General features: G+C 44.7%; 3 protein-coding genes and 1 non-coding gene across 4 annotated transcripts; 3 read left to right on the forward strand and 1 right to left on the reverse strand.

The window, feature by feature from the left end:
* The first annotated feature begins 1648 nt into the window (after positions 1 to 1648).
* On the forward strand, positions 1649 to 3997 carry LOC124687818 (RNA-binding protein 42-like). The gene is made up of 2 exons (XM_047221554.1): positions 1649 to 2035; positions 3787 to 3997. Exon 1 carries the CDS (start codon positions 1649 to 1651, stop codon positions 2015 to 2017), a length of 369 nt encoding a protein of 122 aa, XP_047077510.1. The 3' UTR covers positions 2018 to 2035; positions 3787 to 3997.
* A 2073-nt stretch (positions 3998 to 6070) lies between these two features.
* LOC124692704 (protein TRIGALACTOSYLDIACYLGLYCEROL 3, chloroplastic-like) lies at positions 6071 to 9430 on the reverse strand. The gene is made up of 11 exons (XM_047226135.1): positions 9312 to 9430; positions 8822 to 8921; positions 8596 to 8724; positions 8100 to 8195; positions 7911 to 7988; positions 7749 to 7810; positions 7587 to 7662; positions 7142 to 7249; positions 6806 to 6981; positions 6648 to 6732; positions 6071 to 6541 (listed from the first exon to the last, which is right to left on the reverse strand). The coding sequence occupies exons 1-11, from the start codon at positions 9428 to 9430 to the stop codon at positions 6503 to 6505; spliced, it is 1068 nt and encodes a 355-aa protein (XP_047082091.1). The 3' UTR covers positions 6071 to 6502.
* A 227-nt stretch (positions 9431 to 9657) lies between these two features.
* LOC124692702 (GPI mannosyltransferase 1-like) lies at positions 9658 to 12145 on the forward strand. Its single transcript, XM_047226134.1, has 4 exons — positions 9658 to 9937; positions 10018 to 10200; positions 10988 to 11544; positions 11622 to 12145. The coding sequence occupies exons 1-4, from the start codon at positions 9658 to 9660 to the stop codon at positions 11934 to 11936; spliced, it is 1335 nt and encodes a 444-aa protein (XP_047082090.1). The 3' UTR covers positions 11937 to 12145.
* Positions 12146 to 12688: 543 nt separating this feature from the next.
* On the forward strand, positions 12689 to 12761 carry TRNAR-CCG. The gene has a single exon. It is a non-coding gene; the product is annotated as a tRNA-Arg (tRNA).
* The last annotated feature ends 11 nt before the right edge of the window (positions 12762 to 12772 follow it).

Genomic DNA, 12772 nt, shown 5'->3' on the forward strand with positions numbered 1-12772 from the left:
AGATGGAAAGCGCATTGAGATCCTTCAAGTATGGCTTGACTCTTAACATGGTTGCCACTGAATTATTCGCACGTGCCCTGGATGTTCCAAATGTAAGTCATGTGATGAACTCCTCCCCGCAACCTCCTACTGCATAACACACACACTCACAGTTTGTACAGTTTATACACACTCACACCCTGCACCACTAAGTCAAAATTATCTGCTCTGTCTCAAAATTATCTGCAAACTGGTCTGTATTATCACTGTCACTGTTTTTCTTGTATATTTTGGCATGTCAGTGTATGCTAGTTTCTAGGAAATCATATCCTCTGTGTTTACTGTCAATGTTTTCTTGCATTTTTTTGGCATGTCAGTATATGCTCGGTTTCTAGCTCAACACAGGTTATGACAAATCATTTTCTACATAAAACTAGCAGTACATTAACCATTTTCCCAGCATTGCTGTTAGTGTATGCTAGTTTCTATCCAAAATATGTGACAAGTGCTTTGCTTCATACAAGTAGCAGAACTAGCATGCATCTAGCACTACATGAACCGCTTTCTAGAATTCCTGTCAGTGTATGCTGTTTTTATAGCCAAAATATGTGACAAGTGCTTTTCTTCATACAAGTAGTAGAGCGGCAACCATTTTTATAGACTCTGCTGTCAGTGCAAGTAGTATCTAGACGAAATTAAATGACAAATCATTATGTTCATAGAAGTAGTAGAACAGGAAGTCTACAACAGCAACAAGAACAGGAAGAAGTAGAGTGAAACTTCTTTCTGGTTTCTCATGGGAAATCAAATTTTTGTTCTTGCAGAAAAGGTTGAAGAACAGGCAAGGATCAGAGAAGAAGAGACAAACCTGGCTAGCTTGCTGGTTCTCCAAACCAGGATCTGCATCAACAGCTTGAGTTTTTCCTCCAGGATCTGCATCTTCTTCCATCCTGTGCTCTTGTCCTCCTCTCCTACAAGAGATCTGGTAAGTACCCTGCTCTCCTCCTTCCTCTGTTGACCCTCTTCCTCGTCCAGATCTTGGGGGTAAAGTGATTTCCCCTGTTCAGCTCGTAGGATCTCCAGATGTTTATTGTGTTCTTTTCGTCCAGATCTGATGTAGTAGTTTCTAGAAGGTTTGTGTTGTTTTCTTGTGTTGCAAGAAGAGAAGCAGGCCAAAGTTTTGTTAGCTTTTCAGCTTTGTCAGACAAAGGGCCGGACAGGCAAGGATCAGAGAACCAGAAAAGAACTTTTTCGGTCTTTTTTGACTGCAGACAAACAGCTGTGACTGCAGACAAACAGCTGTAACCTGTTTGACAGCTGTCATGCTCTGATTGGTTTAAATTTTCGAGTGATGGCCAAAAGGAAAACACTCGGTTGTCAAATAGATAGTCCCATTAATTGGTTGGATAAAATCGCTCTGATCTACCGGAGCTTTAGTTTAAATTTACCGGAGCTTTAGTTTAAATTTGATCTTCAAGTGCTTCGCCTGACTTCGATTTCATCAGAGGTTTTTTTTTAGATCGACATCATCAGAGTATTTGTTTTAGGCTGCTCGTCAGGTCCGGCCCAAACTACCGGCCAGGCTCCAAGGTGGCTCGCTCGACCGACCGATCGCAGAAACAAACCCTCGCATCGCATTCCAGCCGCTCCTCCTCCCCGCGGATCTCCCATGGCCGCCGCCGCCCCGGCCCGCAGGCTCCTCCTGCGCCTGCGCCTCGGCAACCCGCCGCCGCTCCCCGTCCCGCTCCTTTCCCACATCGCGCCGCAGCTCCTCCCGCATCAGCCGCCGCCGCCAGCCCCGGCGGCTCCACTCCCCGGCTCTCCGGCGCCAAGCCCGGACCCGAAGCTCCGGGACCTCCTCTTCGCCTTCCACCCCGCCGTCCACATATACCCGTCCCTCGTCGACCCCATAGGAGGGGACGACGTGTGTGAGGGCGGGGCGGAGGTGTGGGCGGACAGCGTGAAGAAGAAGCGGAAGCGCAAGATGAACAAGCACAAGCTCCGCAAGCTCCGGAAGCGCCTCCGCCGCCAGACATGAGCGCTGCACTGCATCCCGGTGAACACCAACGCCGCATTTGCTAGCTTCAGCATTTTAATTTCTATATAGATGATCCATAAAGTGGACTAGAAATGAAGTGGGATTCGGGGGAGAGATTGAGAGCTCTGAGTGATGAATGATCAATTAGTCACTGTTTTATAGCTCATTTCACATGTTTAGATGAGTTTGAATTTCCGCAAGATAAACAAATTGTTACTTATCCAGTGGGATGGAAATGCTGTACCCTTCCCTATATTGAGGTCTTGGTCTAGAGGACTGTTTTGTTCAGCTCATTGTTTTCTGGTAGTAATATAGCAGCCGATGTAGAGATAGGTATGTACTGCAACTGATAGTTGTATGCAGAAATTAACCCAAAGATCTGTTCAAAAGATGCAGCTCTCTACATAGAGATCAGATCAGCTTCAGCATTTTATTTTATTTTAAGTGGACTAGGCGAAATGAAATGAAGTGCAATTTGGGGGAGACATAGAGAGCTCTGAGTGATGACTGATCAATTAATCAATGTTTCGTAGCTCATTTTGCATGTTTACATGATTTTGAACTTCCGCAAGATAACAAAGTGCTGCTTATCCAGAGTGGGATGGAAATTCTGTACCCTTCCCTATATTGAGGTCTTGGTCTAGACGGCTGCTTTGTTCGAATTTGTCAACTCACTGTTTTCTGGTAGTAACATAGGAGCTGTTATATACTGCGACTGATAGTTGCATGCAGAAACTAGCCCAATAATCTGTTCCAAAGATGCAGCTCTGTACATAGAGATCAGATCAGCTTCAGCATTTTAAATTTTATTCGATTTCATGATCCATAAAGTGGGCTAGGGGTAACTAAATAAAATTGAAGTTTTGGGGGAGAGATAGAGAGCTCTGTGTAATAACAGATCATTTGATCACTGTTTGCAGCTCATTTCACATGTTTAGATGATTTTTGATTGGATTCGACACAGTTTGCCTCCGTGAGATGCCAGAAGTGCTACTTATCCTGTATATTGTTGTTAAGAAATGATCAATATATGGAGATGCACTTACCTTCTATGTTGATAGGTCTCTGCTTGTTAGTGTTTTCAGTATGGTGTGGAAGTACCATAGCAGATATGTTAATACATACTACGACTGATTTCAGTATGCTGAACCAGCTTGAGATTCTATCTCTCCAGTCCCCACTTCTCTTTTGATCTCTGTTCTAGAGATGCTGTTCCATGCAGTAGTACTAGATTGTCCGGCACCTCAGGATAGAACAACATGGGGTAGAATTTGCTGCTAACCTACAGCAACACATAATGACATGTACACTGAAAAAATATTCACATATTTTCATTTAAGTGGTGTCCAATTCCTTGACTTTGGTTCATACTATTGCACGCTGTAACCATGTAAAACACATGGTAGTTCATTGCAGCTCTATCAGTGCATTTGCTGTTCTTATATTTATAACCAATAAAGTTAGCCATGTTTGTATCAGTGAGATTGGTGTTCATACATTAATCATTGAAATAAAATCCATACCGTTTTGGCAGAAGAACAGTTAATGTATATGTGGGCTACTTGCAGATCGAACTTTTGATATGTCAATCATAACCTCATTCACAGATACATAGGTACATAAATAGTTGATGACAACTGTTGATTGACTTGAATAATCTGTGTTTTAGTTGCCTGAATACCACAATGTTGTACTAGTAGTTTGATCTGAATTTGTAATGTCACCTATACTGTTCCGCAAACTAATTCATGCTTTTTTTGCTTGAGTAGGCTCGAGGATTGTAAGTGCAAGGGGCGATGCCGTTGCCACACTGGATACGAGCTGATTCTTTTACCAGTTTATTTGTTTGGTTATAGGAGTAGCCAGTTGAGAACCAGAAAGCAATTGCTGTGACCAGGCATGCACGTAGAAACTCAGCTAGTACCGTAATGGCAACGAACCAGAAGCCGTCTGTTTCGTTTCTGGCTTTCTGGCCAATAAAGCTTCAAATGCTGGTCTAACTCATTTGTACTGTCCTTCTCCAAGATCAATGCTATAACCCTAGTAGAACTAGTTGTGTCTTAAACACCTCATATGTCGATTTGAGTTGGCATGAATTTGTGTATGCTATTATTCCAGTTTTACTGCCTTGACTGGTAAGTGAGCAGTTTCCGCTTGTTAATGTCCTTTCGAAAACCATACCTGACTTGCAAAGTTAACACGTTCAGAACCATCGCCTGAGTTTAAGTTTACTTCATCGCATGCGACTGTTGGAGCGACATGTTGGGGTGTGACATGTATTTCTGGTCTGGTTAAGTGGTTACCTTGATCTTGTGTAAGCTATACACCAACCGTGCACGGCAGGATCGTGCAAAGTGAACAACGAAACGTTCTGGCATGTGGGCTGATTCTGGTTTCTGGAGTGGTATTGCTGTCCCTTGCAATCGGAGCTCCTTGCGAGGACTCAGAGCACCCAGAGCTAGCATACGCCTCCATCCTTGAAATGGCGCTTGGTAGTCGCATGTAGAGAACCACATAGACCATGTAGAACTGCCTGGAGGCTGGATCCCACGGCACCTCCGTGCACTGTACCATAAGAGCATCTCCACTCGGCTCCCGTAGGGCTTCTTTGGTACTAGAGTTTTAGCGGGGATAATCCACTCTAACTTCAAATCCCCACTTATCCTCGATACATGTTTGGTGCTAGAGTATGAGCAAGTTTAATCCTCACTTATCATCACTTTTCCTTAAATTTTAGTGTAATTTTTTCAATCCCCAATACTCTACCCCTACCTAGTGGATTGGGGATGGAGTTTTGTGGGGATTGGGTGACAGTAGAGATTCACCCAATACTCTAGAGTATTATCCCCACTAATCCCCACTAAAACACTAGTACGGAGTACCAAACAAGACAGTATATGGGTTCCTGCGCAGCCGATATGAGGGTGCTGGCGGTAAAACTAAAATAGGGGCTGGATGGCTACCAGTCGTGGTCCCATACAATTTTTTTTAAAACATAACAAATTTCGACGAAAAAGTAAATTCATTGATAGTTCGGCCATATTTGGCCGATATTTGTACAAATTTAAAAACATAGATTAAAAAAAACCTAGCTACTGCTGTTGTCGTTGCCGCGCCCTAGCCCTAGGCGGTGGTACATCGCCGCCGCGTAGTCCTCGCTGTCGTCGGGGTCCTCCTCCTTCGGCTGCGGCAGGTAGCTGTTGCAGCCCTAGCCGGCGTCGCCGCACCTCCCCCGCTGCCTGCTGGACGGGCCAGCCTTGTCGTCATCGTCGAGGTTGATGACGAGGCCGAGGCACCCGCGGCAGTCCTCCTCCTCGCGGCGGTAGTCCGCCGCACTCCACGCTTCGGCGAACGCGTCAGTCGCCACGAAGGACTCCAGCTGGGCTTAGCGCAGCCCAGGGAACTCCTCTGGGTCATCCTAACGCCGACGCAACTCGATACGGAAGGCGAGCAGGCGAGCAGCCTTTGACCGCCGCTGAAGACGAGCAGACGCACTAACACCGACGTGACTCGACGGGCGCGGAAGGCGATGAGGAAGACGACTTCTTCCCGCGGCCATGCAGGCGTTTTCCGCGTCTTTCCCGCCAACACGCGGCGGCCTGAGGGCGCCGGATGCAAAGTTGGGCCGCGCCGGCTAAAAAACAATTTTGAAGGCCGCGGTTGGGCAAGAATTTGAACGCCAGCGGCCGGAGATGCTCTAATCAAGTAGGCCAATACTACTTCCTTGTGAGCATTTCATCTTCACCACCCATGTCCACGAGGGGCACACCGAGCCACCCAGAAGCTACATAAACGCAAAGCTTAAGTTGACCTATGCCAAACAAATGACTCTCTGAGAGGAGGCTGGTAGCTCTGATTTTGAAGACGAGCTCCGGAGAGGAGATGCACAAGACCCACACCGAAAAGGACATTCACCGCCGAAACACACCTCAAAGGTTTTCGCCCAGTTTTCACCCAAAAACTGGACACTTTCTATTTAATGGCAAAGCTTTTGCCTCAATTTTTTTTTAAATAACAGAACAAACCCAGAAGATATCCAGCCATAATCTTGACTCCGAGGATCAGCAGTTGTCTGACTGCTATACATAAGTGCATTTTCTTAGTGCTATATGGTATTCTTGCAAAATGTCCAGGCGCTCACTTCGTGCCATCGAATAATGTTTTTTGGCAATATTTGAACACATTAAAAATCAACACCGCATTACATGTCATTGGACATAAAACACTACAAACAAGAAGAGATCCAAGGAGCCGCTCTGGGTAAGAATGGCATTTACATCAGCTCCAAACTCGCCAACAGGCTAATTGATCCTTCTGTTTATTCCACTCTAGATCCAATAAATAAATTAGTCACCGAATAGCACCATCTATCTCCAGATCAGCCCAAAGGCACCACTACGATATTTCTTGGTTGCAGATAGATGCCTCTCTAAGACGAGGCATTGTGGAAGGTAGCGCAGAAACGCGCCGAATACTTGACCTTCACTAGTATCTTATCGGTCCATCTAGGCTACCAGAGGCAAACTGAAAATGCCAAAAATGACAAACCTAGTATGAGATTGAATAGCTCAGGAACAAAGTTCCAGCAAAATGAGGAATGAGGGACACATTGATAGAACTGTGTTGTTACCTGCTGTACAATAGGATTTGTTGTTGTCGTGAATTCCTCCGTCATTCCTTCCCAGACTATCTTCCCCTCATGGAGAAACAACAACCTAGAGAAGAAATACAAGAGCCTCAGCTTAACAATTGGCGAACAGAAAGTTCTGAAACAGTTCCTGCTATTACCTATCAACAGCTCTTCTTATTGTGCTATGCTGATGAGTGACAACCACATATGATGCTATCTTTCCCGGCTTACCGAGAGCATCTTCCCCTGTCACATGCATCGAACGTATAAGGTCTTCAACAACAGTGGATGCAATAGGGTCAAGCCCAGCTGTAGGTTCATCATATAGAAGAGCCTGGCAGAAGAAAGAACATTGACTATAAGTTCGCAAAGATGATGAAATAGCAAGCTAATCTGTTCAATCTCCCGGCATTCTTTTAGAAATGCTTCTGGTAATTTAGTAATGATATGATGAGTGAAAGGTTAAGATAAGCTTACGATCAATAAGGTCATACCTCTGGCTCTATTGTTTCTTTTGTATCATCATATATTATTGAACGAGCAAGTGCCACACGCTTTTTCATGCCGCCAGACAATTCAGATGGCATTCGTTCTTCGACACCCTGCACAGATAATTTGAGTATCGGTACTACAATCAAGTACTTGCAAGAAACTAATACTCTTCTGGTCTTATCAAATCTAATAAAAGCAATTTAGCACTGTACTCCTGGCTTGAACCTATTTTCTTCCTATTCAATACATCGAGACGCAATTACGCAAACGTTTTGCGTATTCTTGAAAAAGTAAAAACAATTTAGACTATGTTTCTTCACGATAGAAATAAAATAGGGATATCAGATACACAAGTACTAAGCAATATCCCAAGTAAGGATGTTTCTGACTGCAACGCCTGCCACTGGAGTAAAAGGTTAACTTTAAGATGACAAAAGCTTAACTTACTTTTAGGCCTACTGCGCCCAATGTGTCTGTCACTAGTTCACCTATTCGCTCCTCAGGCAAGTTGGAGTTTTCATACCTAAAAGCAAAGAAAAGAGAAAACAGACATCAGATCAATCTTGCAAACTAAATGCTCTCAAAGAATCTGGAATGGCAGTTCCTTACAAAAGAAATCCAACATTTTCGCGAACATTGAGAGAATCAAACAAAGCCGCACTTTGAAACACCTGCATATGGAATTTTTTTAAATTTTCATGAATATCTGGATGAGAAGATAATCAAGCCATTCCATTCCACGAATTGCATGGATATAATTAGGAAGTATACCAAGCCAATCCGGAGACCTGATATATCTTCATCACTAACTAAGCCATGTCTTCTCTTTCCGCAGATGAAGACCTCGCCCTGCTCATTGTTTGCAGAAATAACCATAACAATGACAACCAGTATCAGATCAAATATGGACCTCCTCGAAAGTGTCGTAGCAATAGGGATAAATTAAGAAAGTAGGACAACCTTGTCAGGAGCTAAAAGGCCGGCCATAACCTTCAAAATAGTTGATTTACCAGTTCCCGAAGGACCGATTATTCCAACAGCTTCACCGTGTCTAATCTACAAAATAATACAAGTATGATTTTGGATCATAACTGAAACTGCAGAGTAAAAGCTAATATAACCCAAAAAGTATCAAAGCAGAAATTAAGCTAGTAACTAGGACCCACAGTACTACTCTGTGGAGAGTATGGAAAAGGTAAAGAACAAGTGACTGGAGTGTGGGAACTATGTGCAATGTAACAGAAATATCAAATGAATCACAAAATCTATATATACATATTCACAACATTATTTGACCAGTTAGTAACCATGCACTTCATCCAAAGATGCAACTGAACACACCATCTAAGACCTAGTCCAAACAATCCATTTCAAACATCGCCCGACAGGTACTGAACCAATAGAGTCAGTAAGTAGTGTAAAATGTAAAGGTGTAAAGGTTCCTAGGAGAACTCACCTTGAAGCTAACGCCTTGCAGTACATGTTTGTCCCCAAAGGACTTATGCACATCCCTGCATTCTATGAGAACACCGTGCTCATCACCGATCTGTCTTCTTAAATCCCAGTTCCTAGACAAGCTAGAACTCTGCAGCGTGACCAAAACAAATCATCAATGCAAGCTCCATGGCATGGCGAGTTTAACTAATCTACATCAGGGTCACATTGTCCTTGCAAGATCGCACCTCACGCAGATTCTCCGCATTGCCCAAACCAGGGCTCCTCGTGGCCAACACGGCGCCAGCGCCTGCACGTCGGCACTTCCTCAACGACAGCCCATCTAACCTGCCTAAGCAAGAACAGGTGCAAGATATTACTACCACAGTATAGCTCATTTGATAAGACCAACTCGATTCCCCCAAATACACAACTTCAGGTTGAAACCTATCAACTAACTACGGCGCATATTTTAACCTAATTTTAGTTGACGATCGTTTCCGTTTTTCATTAGCCAATGCACAATTAACCTGCTTAATTGTCATTGATAAATTGTCATTGATAACAAGCAACGAATCTTTCGGAGCGCGAGGAAATCAACAGGCCAACCGAACGGGTCGTGATCGCCGATCCTCCTCCATCGCGATTGGACCATACGTAAAGGATGGTAACGGAAGAGAGGCTTCCGAGACCTAGACGGCGCGACGAGGAAGATGAAAATCTAGGCTCTGATTTTACCTTAAAGGGAGGGCGGAGCGCGGGCAGGGGTCGCCGGCGGAGCGCGGGAGGAGGCCGCGCCCCACGTGGATCCCCGGGCACCGGAGCGCGGCAGGGGCGACGGACGGCGGCGTCGCCATGGTTGCGCTCGGCGGTGGGTGGCGGAGGAAAGCGAAGTGGATCGAATCCTCCTCCTCGCTGGGGGTGACGCGACGAAGGCGCTAGTCTGACACGTGGGGCCAACAGCCCGCAGACTGAGCACGATCTTGGCCGTTCGTTTTTTATCCAACGGCTGAAGTTCTCCAGGCGCGCCTGTGAGCGGTTCCAAAAATATCGAACTGCCCCGCGAGATCTGGCTGCTCCCGCGATGGCCGCGACGACGGCAACTCTCCGGTGGCGGGTGATGGCGGCGTCGGCGGCGCTGCGGGTGGCGCTGGTGGCGTACGGGGAGTGGCAGGATGCCCACCTGGAGGTGCGGTACACGGACGTGGACTACCTCGTCTTCTCCGACGCGGCGGCCTCCGTCGCCGCCGGGGGTTCCCCGTTCGCGCGCGCCACCTACCGCTACTCTCCGCTCCTCGCCTTCCTCCTCCTCCCCAACTCGCTCCTCCACCCCGCCTGGGGCAAGCTCATCTTCTCCGCCGCAGGTACCCAGCCCCCGCCACTACCCTCCATGGAATCTTCGTGAAGGTCGGTCAAGCAGTGAATCAATGAAGTTGTTGTGCAGATTTGCTCGTTGGGTTGTTCATCGACACCATTCTGAGATTACGGGGGGTCCCGGAGAAGACGCGGATCTGGTCCGTGGTGGCCTGGCTGTTCAACCCCTTCACGTTCACCATTGGCACCAGGGGGAACTGCGAGCCCATAGTCTGCGCCGCTGTGCTCTGGGTCCTCGTATGCTTGATGAAGGGTGTAAGCTCTGAATCCCTTTTCAATTCCGATGTATGTTCAGTAACTGCTAACATTTATGAACTCACTAGTTGCCATAGATATAAAAGTTTGTTTGGGGTGTGTCAACCTGTGCTGTGATGGACTAGTGCATAGTTTATAGATGTGTTGGTTTGTGCATATTCAAAATGTATGGTTTTCTTTTGTGAATGCAAAAGGTAGGGATATGGTAGTTGTGAAAGACAACTCAATTGAACTTATACATACTTAGTTTATCCCATGATGGCATTTACTTATGGTTATATTTTCTGTAAAACTTATATTTAGCAACTAGTAGTCTGTCTGTTAGATCAAGTTCACTCCTATAAAACTAAATATACGAAATAATTTACTTTGTATACATAGTTCTAGTCTCCTTACCTGTTGTATATTTCTCCTTAGAAATCATCAGTATTTGGTTAGCAACAGCTCGAGTGCCCTTTGCTTCAGCATTCAGGTGTTCCATTGATTAATATTAATGTTGTCATCTCAGTGTCTTCCTATCCGTTTCTTCATTTGTTTGAGTCTGTGCCTTTAGGCAGACATTCAGCTTCGTAATCTAGCTGGAGAAGTGATTCTTGTGAGGCAAATGATTCGCTTGCTGCAAGTTCCCAAATAATTTACGTACCATTTACTCTTTAGCTTATTTGTATATATGATGAATAATGTACCAGTATTACAGTCAAATGTAGTAAGAATATTCGAAAATAAAGTATTCTTGTTTGTACAATTTTTGCATGGCTATCTTATAGTTTGATTATGTATTGCAGGTAGAGTCCTGCAGGCAGCATTCTGGTATGGGCTGATTGTGCATTTCAGAATATACCCAATTATATATGCTGTACCCTTCATTATAGTTCTTGGCAAGAATTATGCTGGTCCTGCTGATAGGCCTATCCTAACAGAGTGGAGTTCCAAACAACAGTTACAAAGTGACAAAACCAGTGAGAATGTGGAAGAACCAACATCGCTCTTGGCCAGTCTATGGATATTTCTTAGTAGCCTCATAACAAGAAACACTATACTGTTTGGGTTATTCTCAGGATCTATGTTCTTTGCTTGGACCGGTGTTTTTTTCTACCTCTATGGCTGGGACTTTCTAAATGAAGCATTACTTTACCATCTTACGCGGACTGATCCAAGACATAATTTCTCGATATATTTCTATCACATATATCTGCACCATCAGCAAGGGTTCTCGAGCATACAGAAGCTTGCTTCATTTCTGCCGCAGCTGATCGTGCAATTGGCACTCATCTTGCGGTTTTCTAGGGATCTTCCATTCTGCCTGTTTCTCCAAACAGTTGCATTTGTTGCTTTCAACAAGGTAAGACGTCTTGTACATTTCCTGTTAGGGAAACTCCACTTCATTGAAATATTGATTGATACTTTGTTGATGAGCAGGTGATGACGGCGCAGTACTTTGTGTGGTTCTTCTGCCTTCTGCCCCTCATTCTCCCCTGGACAAGGATGAAGCTGAGGTGGAAGGGCCTGGCCTGCATGCTGGTGTGGATGGGGTCCCAGCTGCACTGGCTCATGTGGGCTTACCTGCTCGAATTCAAGGGCCGAAACGTCTTCGTGCAGCTCTGGGTCGCAGGCCTCGTTTTCCTGGCTGCAAACACCTTCGTCATGATCATGGTGATCAGGCACCACAAGTACACCCAGCTCTTCTCGGTGTCGGCAAAGTCTGGGAGCAAGGTTGCTGCCAAAAAGGAATAGCTATGTGGCTATATACTAGTTTCTTTCTTCTCTCTTTGTCGTCAGATGATGTGTTGCCTTGTTAGAACATCGCTCCTGATAGTTTGATGTACCTGATCTTCCTTGAGTTGTATCCTGTAACTTTGATTGTAGGGCATATAAATGACAAGCTTGCAATTGGAATTTTGATTGGAATTTTAGGATATAAACTGGCAAATTTGTACTGTAAATTCTTGTATCGAATTTGCAGTTGCTTTCAGAACAGAAAATGTCGTAGCTTTGTAATTTTGGTTGGAACCGATAGTATTGAATATACTAATAAGTAGGGTAATCTTCTTTCACGCTTTTCTTTTGGTAAAATATGCATTGGTAAGAAGGGTGTCAAGTGGGATCCCACTTTTGTTCCACTTGTAGTATAATTTGACTTTTTTAGTACAAATTTTGACATCAAAATTTGAACTACATAGTACAAAATGACATCCCACCGGGATCCCACCTTGACACCCTAATTGGTAATGAATTGGGTTCCAAAGCAATACTAACCGATTTACTAACCACAATCAACTCTGATAGTAAGAAATTAAGAATCAGTATTTGTTATATACTGGATCAATTAACTATGAGCTATCTATAGCTACCTCTTAGTATTCTGCTCTGGTAGTAAGAATCTCTTTCCGTTAAATACTAGATGAATCAAGCCATGTGCGTTTCCAATTTTACAGCCTTAAATTTATGAGGTATGTAGAGATACTACTCCGTGAAACCAACAAGATGACCGCGTGGCCTAATGGATAAGGCGCTCGCCTCCGGAGCGGGAGATTCTGGGTTCGAGTCCCAGCGTGGTCGCTCTTTTGTTT

The sequence above is a fragment of the Lolium rigidum genome, chromosome 2 (genome assembly GCF_022539505.1).
Source record: "Lolium rigidum isolate FL_2022 chromosome 2, APGP_CSIRO_Lrig_0.1, whole genome shotgun sequence".
NCBI lineage: Eukaryota > Viridiplantae > Streptophyta > Magnoliopsida > Poales > Poaceae > Lolium > Lolium rigidum.

What these genes read in the sequence shown, in the direction of transcription:
- LOC124692704 (XM_047226135.1), bottom strand. Translation starts at nt 9,430, where the DNA reads ATGGCGACGCCGCCGTCCGTCGCCCCTGCCGCGCTCCGGTGCCCGGGG. An exon ending in CGCTCCGCCCTCCCTTTAAG is followed by an intron (nt 8,922 to 9,311) that starts GTAAAATCAGAG and finishes TTGCTTAGGCAG; the next exon opens with GTTAGATGGGCTGTCGTTGA. An exon ending in TGCAAGGCGTTAGCTTCAAG is followed by an intron (nt 8,196 to 8,595) that starts GTGAGTTCTCCT and finishes ATTATTTTGTAG; the next exon opens with ATTAGACACGGTGAAGCTGT.
- LOC124692702 (XM_047226134.1), top strand. Translation starts at nt 9,658, where the DNA reads ATGGCCGCGACGACGGCAACTCTCCGGTGGCGGGTGATGGCGGCGTCG. An exon ending in CCTCGTATGCTTGATGAAGG is followed by an intron (nt 10,201 to 10,987) that starts GTGTAAGCTCTG and finishes TATGTATTGCAG; the next exon opens with GTAGAGTCCTGCAGGCAGCA. An exon ending in CATTTGTTGCTTTCAACAAG is followed by an intron (nt 11,545 to 11,621) that starts GTAAGACGTCTT and finishes GTTGATGAGCAG; the next exon opens with GTGATGACGGCGCAGTACTT.
- LOC124687818 (XM_047221554.1), top strand. Translation starts at nt 1,649, where the DNA reads ATGGCCGCCGCCGCCCCGGCCCGCAGGCTCCTCCTGCGCCTGCGCCTC.